General features: G+C 43.2%; 2 protein-coding genes across 9 annotated transcripts in view; one reads left to right on the forward strand and one right to left on the reverse strand.

The window, feature by feature from the left end:
* The window catches only part of LOC144823886 (uncharacterized), a 1,846,314-nt gene that overhangs the window by 627,999 nt on the left and 1,201,943 nt on the right, over positions 1-16,372 (forward strand). The gene's annotated exons all lie outside the window — the stretch shown is intronic.
* LOC144823884 (mucin-5B-like) overlaps positions 1-16,372 on the reverse strand; it is a 946,734-nt gene that overhangs the window by 532,114 nt on the left and 398,248 nt on the right. Inside the window, exon 11 of the mRNA XM_078682773.1 lies at positions 3,819-3,888. Within this exon, the coding sequence (XP_078538899.1) occupies positions 3,819-3,888 (70 nt within the window). The remainder of the gene's footprint in view (positions 1-3,818; positions 3,889-16,372) is intronic.

The raw sequence follows: 16,372 nt of genomic DNA on the forward strand, positions 1-16,372 counted from the left end.
TAAGTGTTCTAACTTATCCCCTGGGGTTCCAAACACTCACAGGTATTCTGGGAGACTAAGGAGGTGGAAACACTAAGGAAGGGCTAATGACTACAGTCAGCCATATTACAAGAAGAATCAATATACAACACATCTTCCTCCTTTAGAAAAGAAATGAAACAAACATAAAAAACGAGCTTAAAGTATGGGAAACAGCAACAATACCATTAAAGACAGATAGGAGGTCTAAGACAACTTGAAATAATTTTAGTTCATGAAGGCGAAAGAGCATTTTGGGGCAAAGAGTGTAAAAGTGAAGTGTGAGGTGAGACACAACACTTAAAACAACTAATAGGCATCACCACTACCTACTCCCCTTAAACTGACAAAACAGGAAAAAGATAGTGCACTCCCTCCAATCTGTCTTTGACCAGCAAAACAGGAAGAGACAGTCCACCCTCTCAAATCTGTTTCCGTCCACCAACACTTTACGCTCTGAGTTGAAGATAGAGAGTTCAACATACGCCTTCGTGCTTTATAGATACCACATTCTTAGATAAACTTTGAAGATTCCAAACTTAGGTACTCCTGAAGATTACTAAGTGCAGTATCACAAGCGATGTAAAGAAATTCATTTTTTCTTCTTGAAGCTTTCACTTCAAAAGATGGATTCGTCCATCCTTGCTGTAAATCTTGGAACCTTTGTCCCAAATACGAACTTTCCGACTTTGCCTCTGTTGTGGACTTCTTGTCCAAACTCTGACCTAGGACCACTGTTCCCGTTGTGGACTTTCTGTCCAGACTCTCACTTGGGACCTCAGTCCCCATTGTGGACTTACCGTCCAGAGTCTCACCTGGGACCTCCGTCCCCGTTGTGAACTCACCGTCCCGAGTCTCACCTGGAACCTCTGTCCCCGTTGTGGACTTACCGTCCAGAGTCTTCCGTGGGACCGCTGTCCCCGTAATGGACCTATCGCCGAGACTCTCACCTGGGACCACTGTCCCCATTATGGACTTACCGTCCAGAGACTCACGCGGGACCAGGACCTCTGTCCCCGATGTGGACCTTCCGTCGAGACTCTCACCTGGGACCTTTGTCCCGGTTGTGAACATTTTGTCCATCTTGCAAACATGACTCCACTTGCATGACCATTGTCCATGCTCTGTTTCCATACATTGTTTTCTTTTACTTCTGTCCCCTCGCTTCCTTGACTCAATATGGACTAATTTCGCCCTGCTCTTTGACTTTCCGAGGATTCCGTGCATCGATAGTTATTGGACATTTGTCCATAGATTCTCTGTCAAGCCAAAGTCTCCTTTATGTTTTTTTTTTTTTTTTTTGCAAAAGTACTAATTACAGAAGTGAGGCACTAGTCGAGATCCTGAGGGACATGTCACGTGGATCATAACAAATACAATTGTAGCATTCTCCCTGTAAATCTAGGCACTCTGACTCATATCTAGATTATTCCCAAAACTCTGTTACGATTACGAAGAGATCTATTAGATGGCACTGTTGTTAAAGAGTTCAATGGAAAACAGCTCTTTGACTCCTGAATGGAAACTTGTCATCTATCACCATCTTATTTACAACAGTATGCAATGAGTCCAACTCTAGAGGCTACAAGCCCAGTGTCCATAGAGAGGGTTTATTGCCAAAAATTATAACTTCAGTTTTTTTGTCATTCAGTATCAGGCAGTGGAAATCCATCCAGTTGCTCACCTTACTCATGCATGAACTGAATGCCTCACCCAAGTTGTTTTCACAATTGGCTAATTACACCACAATTTGGGTGTCTTCAGCGTAAGACACTGAGGTAAAACCAGAGTCTTTTATAATTGACACGAGTGGCATAACATAGAGGTTAAATAAAGCTGGGCTCAGTGCCAAGCCCTGGGGAACTCTAAAGGGCAGGGAAAAAGACCTAGAGACAAACATGCCCATTGTCACATTATGTTGTCTATTTACCATGAATGAGATCAGGAGATCCAATGCTGTGCCCTCTATCCCCATATCTCGCATACAGTCAGCCAGGATCCCATAGCTTACCGTATCTGAACACAGCACACGATTCTTCCATACTGTGATGTCATTAATTGTGACACATCCAGAAACAGCCAAAAGCCTTCTTTAAAACACATCCACAAACACACAGATTGAAAATAACATTTTGAATTAATCAAGAACAGGTAAGAAAGAGATACTTACAAATGAAAAAGAACGAATATCAACAATAAAAATGCCATTAAATAAACAAATGGAATAACCCTGAATTACTTTCTTCAGAAACACAGCATAAGCAGTACAGCTTCAACTAGGCAATATATGGTAGAATGCACACCAATGTAAATGTTTCTTCAACACGTTTAAAGATGCTCGAGGCAATGTTAAGCGTTCTATCCTGGTTTTTTTTTGTGTGCATAAAGCATTTTGATTTTATTTATTTGTTTAGTGGGGATAAGGTGTTTTATGAAAAAACTGTTTCTTTGATACAGAAAAATTATCTTCTGACATACTCCTGTTAATTAGTGGTTTTCATTTTGTAGAGTTACCCCTGACAAAGGGCAAGTAAAGGCCCAAAATGCACAGGGAGTACAACTGTACTTTAAATCATGAGGAATGTTGCACTTCTAGGTGTCTAATGAACAAAGCCATACGGCACTCGTTGAATCTATATAGCGTTAATGAAAAATACCAAAGCTATCATGGAGTACTTTTTGGAATAAAATACAAAGAAAAATCGAACTTAACTTTGGAATCTGATTGAATGATTCAGTTATTTGCTGTGCATCTTGGATGGAACCTGACGAGGCTCCAGTGACTGTATGTATACTCATGCCCAAGGACGGAGCCCACAACCAGGATAGCACGCTTAACATTGCCTCGAGCATCTTTAAATGGGATGAAGAACCATTTACATTGGTGCGCATTCTACCATATGATGTGAACCTTCCAGTTATGTGAGATCTGCATTTTAATATGCCATCATGTTGAGAAACAACTCACTAGAGCAATACCACACTACAAATAATACCAGAAACCTACAGCTAACGGGGTGTCGTAAATTCTCCTCTCTCAAAACACACCTGAAGCTGTCTGTAGCCAGACCAAAATGATGATGGAAAGCTTTAAAATCCTCTGGATGCAGGTTTTAAATGATTTGAAAGTATCAAAAATGGTCACGAATATTCTTACAAAAATAATTTCTACTATGAAAGTGTCATATATTTCATCTCTAAAGTGCTCTATCACTCATTATTGAGCATCCTGGCACTAAGCTACGGTTACTGTGAACCCTAACGTAAAACCAGATGGATTGATTTAAATAAGAGCATTCCGGGGCAAGTAAGAGCCAGGTCTTTAAAGATTTTTTAGGTTAGCAGTTGGTTCCAGGTTTTGGTGCCCAACACCGTGAAGAACTTTCCATCTCAAGTGTTTTAGTCTAAAGGAAAGAGGTCCCAGCAGATTTGCATTTGAGATTCTCAGTGTTTTCCAGGTCAGAATCTGGCTGTGAGATATTTAGGGCGGGTGGACTTGAATGCGCTGAAGACTAGCAACAGGGCCTTGAATGGGATTCTTTTGGCAACCAGTGGAGTTTTTTTCGGGCGACGTATGAGGAGCTCCACTTAGAAAGCTACAGCACCACTGTACCTGCTGAGTATTGGACATTGGCTGAGACCTCTGCTTTTAAAAATGATACTTCTTACTTTCAGAGTCCCAAACCTGATGTGACATGAACATGTTAGGATTTCAAAATGTATTAAGAGAATGAGTTTGCAACCCACATAGAAAACAGGAAGAAATGAATAAATGAAATTACAAGTGAAATAATACTCACCATCAAAAAAAGGCAACTCCACAATGGCATCATTGACATACACAGTTCCACAGAAACAAACCTTTACGACCTGTAGGAGGATAAGGAAAGGGGACAGAGAAAACTGATCAGAGCAAGAAAGGACAGGTATCTTGGTTGGGAATAAATGGGCATACTTAGCAAGTAATCATGCAGCGCGGCGTGATAGAGAAAGGTCAGGAATGCTCCGTGCTCAACAATATCTGTCCTAGTTTTCTCTGTACTCTGCTTAGGTGTGAAGGGGTAACTCCCCAACCTCTTTTTGAGTCTTTAAAAAGTAAAAAGGCAACCTGCACCCTTCTGACAGACACTCAGATGAGTGTGTTTTTGAAACAGTGTTTGCGTATGTAATCCTCGTTTTTGGTTAGAAATAGGGATTAGTGGAAGTGTGCGAAAAGCAATATTTAAGTGGCTTAGATTTGGGCCTACCTGCAGGTTGAACCAGGACCAGCAAAGTGTGGATTCAGCCTGTCTGTATCCAAAGAGATTCTGTTCTTCAAGAGCAGTTCGCTGCCCCCTGGCCTTTGGCTTGGGCCTTTACTAATTGGCTAGCTAGCTCCCAAGCAACCCTGAGGCCCACTATGACCTGCAATATCCCTGAAGGTGTGTGCAGGTCACCCCAAGACAGTCACCCCCATCTTGCAGCTGTTTTTTCCACCCATGACTGTTTGAATTTAATCTCTTGTCCTATGTGCAATTTGTACTGCTACAAACTGCATTTTTTGCTAATGATTCTTTGAATGTAACTCTTGGATTCTGTGAATTTGGTACTGTTTTAAACTGCTGTTTTATCTACCCATGACTATTTAAAAATGTGTTCCAGTTGCCCCTGAACTGTTCTTGGGTTTGCAGGGGCAACCCCCCCAGTCCACCCTTTGGGTCGTAAAAAATAAAAAATGCAAGCTGCACCCTCAGAGACTAAGCAGAGTGTGTTTATGAGACTTCTGAATCTGCTTTAAGGTTAACACTGTGTTTGGGAAGTGTATGTAACCCTTCTTTTTGGCTAGACAAAAGGGATTTTTAGAAGTGTGCGAAAAGCAGTTTGTAAGTTGCTTAGATTTGGGCCTACATGCAGGGTGAACCAGGACCAGCAAAGTGCGGATTGAGCCTGCCTTTATCAAATGAGATTATAACCTACAGGAGCAGCTCACTGCCCCCTGCCCATCAGCCTAGGCCTTTCCTGATTAGCCCGCTAGCTCCTAAGCAACCCTGAGCCCACCCCCTGCAGTATCACTTAAGGTTTGTGCCTCAGCCTCTCTGTGCCCTCCAGACCCCAATGAACAAAGAACAGAGAAGGTGGTAAGAAGACAGACTTGTGCTGTGATTTTGATCTTTAAAGCTCCTATTTATTTCTACCTGTGACTGTTTGAATTTAATCTCTTGTCCTGTGTGCAATTTGTGCTATTAAAACTGTGTTTTTTTGCTCATTCAAATGTAACTCTTGGTTTCCGTGAATTTGGTACTGTTTTAAACTGCTGTTTTGTCAACCCGTGACTATTTGAAAATCTGACATACGTTCCCCTGCGATGTGCTTAGGTGTGCAAGGGCAGCCCATCTGACCCTCCTTTGAGTTTTTAAAAGTTAAAATGGCAAACTGCACCCACAGAGACTAGGCATAGTGTGTTTATGAGACTGCTGAATCTCCTTTCAGTTTTAAAACTGAGTTTGGAAAGTGTATGTAACCCTCGGTTTTGGCTAGAAAAGGGGATTTGTTGACATGTGAGAAAAGCAGTATTTAAATGGTTTAGATTTGGGTCTACCTACTGAGTGAACCAGGACCAGCAAAGTCTGGATTTTGCCTGTCTGTATCCAAGTAGATTTTGTTCTTCGGGAGTAGCTCACCGCCCCCTGGCCATCGGATTGGGCCATTCCTGATTGGCTCTCAAGCTCCCAAGCAACCCTGAGCCCAACCTGCATCTAGAGTACCCCATAAGGTGTGTGCAGGACACCCTAAGACATCCACCTTCATCTTGTAGCCTCAGCCTCTCTGTGCCATACAGAGCCCAGTGTACACATGACAGAGAAGGTGGTAAGAAGACAGACTTGTACTGTATTTTTAATCTTTAAAACTGCTGTTTTTTTCTACCCATGAGTGTTGAATATAATCTCCTGTCCTGTGTGCAATTGGTATTGTGAAACACTGTGTTTTTTTTGCTCAAGACTGTTTGAATGACAGAGTTGTGCTGTGCTTGTAATCTTTAAGACTGCAGTTTTTTTTGCAACCATGACTGTTTGCTTTTAATCTCTTGTCCTGAGTTCAATTAGTACTGTTAAAAACTGTTTTTTTTCTCATGACTGTTTGAACTGAACTCTTGCTTTCTGTGAATTTGGAACAGTTTTAAACTGCTGTTGTTTCTATCCATGACTGTTTGAAAATGTGTTCTAGTTTCCCCTGTACTGTGCTTAGGCATGCAGGGGCAACCTCCCCGCCCCCCTTTTGAGTCTTTTGAAGTGAAAAAGGCCAAGACATTTGCTGACCTGCGAGCGCGAGCTCTGTTCCTGGAAGGTCCTCTCTGCTGGGGCTGTTCTTTTCAATCGTTTGACCTCGCGGTACCCGCTCCGCGGGTCCCGCTTCGCCCGTGTGCTGGGGCGTACCTCTGTTGCTTGCTGTGACAGGGAATATTTGGATTTGCGGAGAGCAGGGCTGCGAGCGCCAGGTGAGGATCAGGGACTCCATTGCCCAGGAGTCCCTGTGCTGACATCATTACCTGCACCTGGACGCTCTCCCTGCTTGCCCCGCCCCCTAAAGCACTCTCCTCCCTCATTAGAAGCAGCTCATTCCCGCTGCGCGGGAGCACGCCGGGAGAAGCCCGGGACAAGGGCGGGACCGTCTGTGGCCGTCCGTGGTCGCCCGAGGTTGGGTTGGGCCAGGACCTCTGCTTAAATCCCCTTCTGACATGAATGTACATTACTAGTGCAGGACTCAAAGGTATATTATTATCATTGACTGTTATCTTGTGGGAAGGTTATAGACAGCTCTGCAACGTACGGAAGATAATCCCAAATTGTATTTCATCATGACATTGAGATCAGGGAAAGAACGTCTAGTTCAGCTACAAATATCAAAGGGTGTAGTTTCAGGCCCTCTAGATGCTTTCATTACCAGAGCCACTGGGATCCTTGAAAAAGAAATTGATATGGTAGAAAAAAGGCTGACGCTAGATCTAGTCTCCGGAAAGCGCTCTTCCATAGGTGGACTAGCATTAGTGAAAAGCCTTGTTCCTCATGCAGCATCAAGCTGCATTTACTCCATCGAGACAGAGGCAATAGTCCACGCAGATGGAGAAGGGGTGTTGCCACCGTCACCATTGGATCACGGGGCCCAGAAACTTGGTATAAATCTGTCAAGGGATGGGGAGGATTGCTCAAAAACAGGGGAAGATGAATATAATTCGGTTATCCCACCTCAACCCATTGACTTCACTCCTCCTAATGTAACGGAAGGGATTCAAATGAGCTCAAATTTGATCTCCTGAAAGAGGAAACATGTCTCAAGCCCCCAGGGGGAAAAAGACCAAAAACAGCCCAAACTGAATGATAATTGCAGCGGGACAATATCAGCCCCACAATCACCCCATGGTTTTCCTCATGTGTTTTGTCCATCATACGCTTCCCTGGGGCCTTCTAATACCTGTCCAACCTGCCTCAATAGTGACGACATTTTGCTGGTCAAGATTGAGGCTATGCTAAAAACCATATTGCTTCCGGTTTTGGAGAGAACAAGGCTGATGACCTCCAAAATCGACGCAATGGAAATAGTGGTTAAGACCAACATGGGCATTCTGCAAAAACTATCCACACCTAGTTCTGTGGTGGGGGCACGTAATTCAACATCTGGTAAAACACTAATAGCTAGTAATTCAATTGTAAATCAGGCAACCAAGCCCGTACCATCCGGGGTATCTATTAATAAACTGATAGCTGGGGCTAGGACTACCAATACTGCTATTACTGCTAATGGAAGTACCTCAACTAAAGTACTAGGGAAAAAATACCCACCCAAATCTCATCCAGATAAAGTGAATCCGCCTATGCTAGATAGCAGGCCAAAGCAATCTGACAGTACCCCAGCTCAGACAATTAGTAGGGGAAAATCCAATCCTCAATCCTCCAGGACACCGTTGGAGGGTAAACAAAAGATGCGCCCAACACCCCGAGCAAATTTGCCCCCAGAAGCTGCCCAATATACTATAGCCTTAACTGGTGTAGCTCCCTTAAGAGACGGTATTAAGGAGACGCAAGGGGAATTGCGCAACAAAGTAATATATTGGTTAAATAAAAAACGGCCCCTACCACCATCATCACCGACAGAAATTCTATACGTAAGAAGAGTAGATTGGGTGGGTTATGGTACCAAAGATTTGGAAGGGGACTGTATTTTGATCTCATTCAAAGACCCATGGGTTGTGGGCCTTATACGACGGAAAGCTAGATTTGCCCGTCAGGGCGATGTCCAATCCTTAGATCTTTCCTATTGTTACCCCCACACAAATAGTAATCGACCTACTGGTACAAGCCAGTGGAGAGTGAGAGACGGGAGGTATAAAGGACCCAGTACACCTCACCCATCCCAGTACCCACTACTCTTCAACCACTTTGGACCGTTGTCTGACCTGGAGATGGTAGATTGACGGTGTTCTCCCAGTCTGACGAGTGGCCCCATCGCTGTTGATGAGAGGGAAGTACAAACATCACACCAAACTCCATCGAAATCCGAAATATGTGATCAGATTGCACCAGACAAAATAGCAGAAATATTGGCCATGGCACAGGGGGAATGTTTGCAAAAAAGCAGTGTAGATGTAACAGGGGATAGAAACCTGTTCATTAGGTCTACCCCAACAAATGCCTCCTCTTCGCCCATCCCATGTAATATTATTGCAGAATCTGCAACAACATTTAACATTGCGTCCTGGAATGTCGCGGGAGTAAAAGCCCGCATGGTTTCGGAGGATTGGCTGGACTTTATTACTAAATATGATGTTGTGCTATTACAAGAGACATGGGCAACCGAACCTGTACACATAATTGGTTTTATAAACTTCTTTAAACCAGCAATTAAAAGTGGTAAAGGGCAAGCATCAGGGGGTTTGTTAACATGGGTCAAACAGGCATGGGGATTTAAAATTACAGAACTCCATGAGAATAACCCCGACTTACTGACCATCAAGCTGAGCAAGGAAGGTGGCCAAGATATGCTAATCTGTAACATCTATTCCCGTGGCCTCCCTGGTGGTCGGTGTCCCCCGATTGTGGATCCTTCTAGCTGGTGACTTGAACTGTACCATAGAGCCGCTCTACGTTGCAGGGGACAGTTGGGGGTCCGCGGAGGATGTAACATGGAATATACCGGACCTACTGACTAGTAAACCTGTGAAAGCAACGGAGGCCGCTCTAAATTGGACTGCACTATGTCTTACTTGGGGGCTAAGGGCAGTAAATGGGCGTTCACCCACTGACCTTGGTGCCAATTTTACTTTTGACAACGGACTAAGGAAAAGTCGTATAGACTATTTTCTTCTCAAAATGGAATTTTGGTCACTGATGGTCGATATGGAAGTCGTGCCCCGCCCAGAAAGCGACCATAACCCGCTGTCATTGAAATTAAGGATGGATGGTTTGATAAGAACGGAAGATCCAGTTCCCACGGGGCAAGGGGTAGTAACACTATCTAATGACCGTAGGAGGCTGAAATGGTCCAACATCTCAGGGGATGAATCCCTCCAGACTAATATTGAGAAAGTGGTCATGCTTGCTCTTAACAAAATGCTCACAGATGACACTGGGAAGGGTATTTTAGAACCAAACAAAATCCTGGATATACATGAACTATGTTTTGATAAGCTCAAGTTACTCCTCTCGAAACCCTGTCAGAATGGAGCTGGTCGACCACCCGCTACTCGGGCAAAGTGGTACAATAAGGAATGCAGGGTGGCTCACAGTAACCTAGTAGATAAAGTTAAATCTAGGAATATGTGTGATGTAAAGGAGGCTAGGAAAAAGTATAAAAGAGTTCAGTGGGAGGCTAAAAGGACGTGGGAGGATGGTTATTGGGCTGATTTGTTAGATGCCACAAAGTCAAACAACCAAGCAAGATTTTGGGATATAGTTAAATGGGGGAAGGATGTTGACTCCCGCACCCCATCTAATTATGTGTCCCCAGAAGCCTGGATAACACACTATACGTCCCAATTTTGCATGGTGGACACTGATCCCCTCCCCACATTTAACAAACTGTATGTAACACCCACTCGTGGAGAAACTCTGATCTTTACTAACACTGAGACAGAGTTTGCCCTCGGCCTGACTCAGCGGGGGAAAGCCCCAGGATTGGACCAAATACCAGCGGATTTGTTCAAATCAAACACAGATCTCTGGGTGCCATACATAACTAACATAGCCAACGCATTAGCAAATGGTGCATGCATCCCTAAAACATGGAAGGGGGCTGAGATCATCCCCATATATAAAAAAGGAGACAGGTCTAATCCGGGCAATTATCGCCCGATTAGTTTAATTGACTGTCTCCAAAAAGTTTTTGCCCGAATGATCTTGGCTAGAGTGCAGGGGTGGATGGACTCAGAAAATATTTTGTCTCCAATGCAGGCAGGTTTTAGATCTGGGACGAGCACCATCGACCAGGTGTTTCGATTTTGTATGATCTTCTGGAAGGTGGTCATGCTTGGCGGTGGTACCATTTTTGCCGCATTCATTGACCTAAAATCAGCCTTCGATCTGGTACCTAGAGGTAAACTGTGGCAGGTATTGAGGGACTTAGGGCTACCGGTCGAACTACTAGAGTTAATTATTAGAATGCACGAAGAGAATTATGCAAGGGTAAGGTGGGGAGGACAAGGACAACATACAGACTCATTCCTGGTAAGCCGTGGAGTTCGCCAGGGTTGCGTCCTCGCATCCACTCTTTTCCTGCTCTTTATAGATCAGGTAGTTACATTTTTCTCTGACACCCACACTGATGCCCCATCTCTGGCAGGGACCAAATTCCCCATGCTCATCTTCGCGGATGACACCTTACTCCTATCTAAGACACGGTCAGGCCTACAGCGGGCCTTGAACCGTTTTGAGGAGTTTTGTGTAAATAATGACCTCCAAATAAACGTGGGTAAAACCAAGTTCATGGTTTTAACCAGGAATAACCTATTACGTAGTAGCGTAAAAATGAGTGGGGTTAACCTAGAACAGGTTGAAACAATGACTTACTTGGGGGTCACTTTGGATCGCCGTTTGTCATGGAAAGAGCAAATTGCGGCCCAACAGCTAAAATTTGCTCAATTGACGGGCTGTCTTTTACGTGAGCAGAAGAGATCAATAACTAAACGGGTCATCCCTGCCATGAAAATTTATGATTCCAAAATAAATGCTGCCATACTTTATGGGGCTGATTTATGGGGATTTATGGACCTGGCAAGTCTCTATAAAATTCAGTGTAAATTCCTCCGGAACCTTGTAGGGTTACCACAATCCTCTCCTTCGATACCTCTCTGCCATGACATGGGAAGCCTCCCTATTATTGATATGGCAAAATTCAGAGTAGTGGCTTTCTGGAGGCGTTTGTGGACCTCGCCGGATCTTACATTATTTGCAAAAGAGTTAGCTGATGTGAGGGCGATGGGGGGTTCAGAAAGAATCCCATGGCTTCAATCAGTGAAAAAGAGTTTACAAGATATGGGCCTAAATCAGCTGTGGGTATCCCCAGGTAACAACACATTTCCCTCTAAAAAAGAATTTAAAGAATTATTTTGGGCCTCAAGGCGGCAATCCTTGGTAACCGCTTCTAGTTCTGGTAGTCTAACAGGAAGATTCCTAAGCTTTAAGCAGGACTCCTCCCGGGAGACTTACTGGGATATCATCACTCGATCACTGGACAAGAAACTATATCATCAGTTTCGAGTAGGTGCCCTACCATTGAATTCATTTACTTCTTCTTGGGGAAAATCATCCTCAATTTCTTGTTGCTGGTGCCCTGGTCAAAAGGAAACAGAGGGTCACCTATTGTTTGCCTGCCCGCAGTATTTAGAACCTCGCACTACATGGCTAAAACCTCTGTTCCAGCGCTTATCCTGTAAAAGGTCTTCAGAAGCAATACGGGTCTTGAAAACTAATACCTCGGAAACCGTTGTGGTATGCTTGGCTAAATTTTTGGGCTGGGCGTGGGCAATAAGGGCAAGAAGGAACTCTCATTAAACTGCTTTAGGCTAGAGCTCACTAATCTGGTACTTTTGAAATGTGTTAGCCTAGTTTATATATTTATTATTCTCTTTTAAGGTCCAGGTGTAATTATGTCTTTGTATATTCTGATGGTTTAATAATCTGTTTTAGTTGCGATTTAAGTGTAATAACATGTTTAATGTTTAATGTTTAATGTTTTTACTTCCAATTTATTGTATTATGGTCAAAATGTTTCGTATCTGTTTTTTAAATTTGTCTTTTATGATTTTATTATCGAAATAAAGACATTAAAAACCTGAAAAACCTGAAAAAGGCCAACTGCACCCTGCCATCAACCTCGGCTTGAGGTCACACGCTCCTCATATGAATTTGCCTTTGAACTTTGCATCTGTGCTCTGATTAGCTGCTGTATCTGTTGTTTCTATTGGGCTTAGGGCTGGCTTTTTGATTTGGCTTATAGGTCCGGGGTTCCGATAGTTACCTGGGGCAGTAATTACATTAGACTTTGGGCTTAAGGTTGGGTTACTAATTGGTGAATAGATGCCAGGTTTTGAATGGTTCCTGGGGCTAAGGTTTAAAGTGGGCCTAGGGCTTAGGCTTTGGTCTCTGATTGGCTGCTAGGACTAGAGTTGTGATTGGCTGTAAGGGCCTGGTCACCTAATGGTCCTGGGACATAGGGCTACTGTTCTGATTGGTTAGGGCATGCCCTTGGGCTATTAAAGCTTAGGGTTCAGGGTGCCTCATCCCCGGCATTGAGGCTAAGAGCAGAGAGGACAAGGACGATTGCCTGTTTGGTACAGGTCGGGCCTAGGGCCAGAGATGCTGTCCTTTTTCTATTCATCAGCACCCACCTAAACCCATCCAGAACCACAAACATATCAAAACGCTCACAAAAAATGCACTCTACTCTTTTACTACAAACTCTAACCAGTTTCCAGTGTCACAACAACCGCTAAAATACAGCACAAACCACACCTATACACCTTTCTACCTCATCTACCTTGCAATACCACCTTCACCCACACAAAAAACACAACTCTATTCCATACCACTAAGCAATCCACACATCATCAACACAACCCAAATCTATTTTATATGTAACTATATCCCATCCATACACACGCTCCCTTTTCATGCAAAGCACTAGTTTTGCCCTCTACTTACTCCTAACAGGGCCCTTTCTGTCACCACCAAACTTATACTCAACATTTGATCAACACCCCCCTCCTCGATTTACTAAAAAACACAATCCCACAACCCTTATACTCCACTCTACCACACAAAATACATCTTGCAGAGATCATATCTAATACAAACACTCTTAACTCTTGTCCATCCCCACTCACACACCACATACACTCCTTTCCAAAACATATCACTCAGTTGCCATTCAGCTTCTACTCACCAACAATAATTTACATACAAATACTTCTCAGAAAACAATTACGTCATCATCTCCTCTCACTACTCCTCAAAATCAAAACAAAACACGTACACCAGCACAAAAAAATTCACCCTGCCACTACCTCATAATACTTTCTGTCACAAACCAGAAACATACACCCACTTCCCACCCTCCTGGCCACACACCCTAATCCAAATCTACTGCCAAGCTTTTTCGCTTCCCCACACCTAACACATATACAGCAACACAACAACCTTCTTTCAATGGCTTCCCATTTATTGGACAATTTAGAACTTTGCAACATGATCCACATGCTGCACTGCCACCCCTAACTCATACATCTCCTACCCTAAACAGACGGCAACAAAATAAACAACATGCCACACTTCACAACTTTGCATCTCCATATCTACTACACAACAAGGCTACTCTACAAAAACAATACAGCTCACCAACTCACTCTCAACCACCATCTCTACCACTTACACACACAGACCCAATAAAATATCTGCTTAGTCAGCTAGACGAGGAATACAATACAGAAAAGCTACACTGTTGCTATCCTCATACAGCTAATACCAGCACTAAAGGCACACCTACTGCAAGTCCACAAAATAGTGCTCACTCTTCTACAAAACAAAGTCACTCCATCACCAAAATAAATTCTCTAAACTGGCTACTAACACATGCTCGATCACTCTCTAAAAATAAGCATCACATCTATGACCTTCTCACTGACACACAACCTGACTTACTCTTTATAGCTAAATCATGGTTGGAAGATGACATGGCTCCAGAGTTTCATGAAGCTGTTCCTCTAGGCTATCAAACTAGCACAAAAATGTGTATAGGCAAAAGAAGAGGTGGCCTAGCTGTTGTATTAAAGCAAACATTAAATATCACTAAAGCTGACAACGCCTCCATACAAGGTTGTGAGGCCCTCTTCATCAGATGCAACCTAACATCATCTTCCTCCTGTAACTTCCTACTCCTTTACAGACCTCCACCTAGCAATGACACTTTCCCAGACACACATCTAGACATAGTTTCAAACCTCATAATACTACAATCCAACCTATGCATTCTTGGTGACTTAAACATTTGGTTTGACAAACCCAATATGCCCTATCCAAAAACAATCATGCACCTAACATACATCTGATCGTGCACAAACCCACACACATCCTAGATGTCATATTTGAAAATACAGAACTAGTTACCTTTCAGACAATGACTTCAGTCATATGATCAGACCACCATTTGCTTGATGTTTAACATAAAATAACACAAAGTAACACACCTAAAACCACCTTACATGCATCTACCTATCGACCTTGGAACAAACTCAATTTTGAACAAAAAGATACACAACTAACATCCAATACAGATCTATGCACAACAAATTATATTACAGGACTATTTGAGTGGCTACAGGAAGCATTTGATTTCATAATGCCACTAAGGACAACAAGACAGGACAAAAGAAAACAGGAATTTTGGAGAAATACAGAGATAATGAGTAAAAAAGTGAATTAGAAAGCAGCAACACACCTGGCTCAAAACAAACATCAATCAAGACAAACCTCCCCTCCAATACTTAACAGATCATATAGGCCAACAAACAAAAAAGCTAAAAAAAAGATACTATTCTGACAGAATTCAAAATGCTAAAAATACAAATAAAGAATTCTATTAAACTTAACGAATTTTGTAAACTAAATTGACTAGAAGGAACTCATGCCATTTCTCAAGAATTCACAGACATATTGGCAAATCATTACACAACCAAAGCTGTCATGTTTGATTCCTTTGTAAAAAAGGAATACCACCCGCACTGACCCTTTTCCAAATAAACTCAAAGAGTAGGCTAACCCACCCTCTGCATCCGTTCCAAAAAATATCAGGTCAAAGAAAGCAAGCCTACCCGCAGCCCTTCTGACCAATGACCACCATAAACTTTTAATAAATTTCTTCTAACTACCTCTGCTGTCGCCCCATTAAGAAGAATCATCAACATGTTTTTAACTACGGGAATATTTCCAGAATATTTCCCAGATGTCACAATTCATTGAAGATAATTTCATAGTGGAGAAGCGTGGCTCAGTGGTTAGAGGCGGCAGACCCGGAAGCTGAGATTGACTGTGGACCAGGGTTCGATTCCCCACCTCGGCGGGTCTCGGGCTCAAAATTCCACAGACTCGACAAATCTTGCTCTGGTGCCTACTCAACTCACAGGGTCACACTCTGCGACTCTGGGCAATAGCTTGCTTAATCTCCACTACGGCCCCTCGCGGCGGGATGCCTGGCTTTCACCTTGTGGACACCCTGCCAGGGTTTCTCACAGGGGAATACCAGGACGGGTTCCCTAAGCAACCGCCGGGACGCTCACGGGCAGCTGTGCGCTTTACAAGTCCAGCACATTTACATTTACATTACATTTACATTTACATAGTTTCAGACTTCCAAACAGGATTAAGTCCAGGAAGAGGCACATAATCTGTCCTCATTGCCATCTGGAAAGACCTTGAAAACACAGTTGCCCAGAATGGAGTTGCTGCACTACTTCTCTAGGACCTCTCAGCCGCCTTTGACACAGTTGACCATGCCCTCTGAAACAAAAACTCTACGAAGGGGACTGCTCTTGACTGGATCACATCCTACCTTCAAAACAGAACAAATGTCATCCATATCCCTCTTTTCTCATCCAAACCATACTTCACAAAAGCAGGGATCCTTCAAGACTCTATCATGCTTTTCAACAACTACAAGAAGTCATTACTGGCACTGATCAATGATTTTCACTTCACATACAATAACTATGAAGATTACACACAAATACTCCTTAAACTGGAAGTCCCAAAGACATTGGAAACTCACATATTTTCAGTTGCCTCAGAGCTGTGGATCAGTAGTGACATGGAGCCATCTCAAATTGAATGCG

Source organism: Lissotriton helveticus, chromosome 3_1 (assembly GCF_964261635.1).
Source record: "Lissotriton helveticus chromosome 3_1, aLisHel1.1, whole genome shotgun sequence".
In the NCBI taxonomy this organism is placed as follows: Eukaryota; Metazoa; Chordata; class Amphibia; order Caudata; family Salamandridae; genus Lissotriton; species Lissotriton helveticus.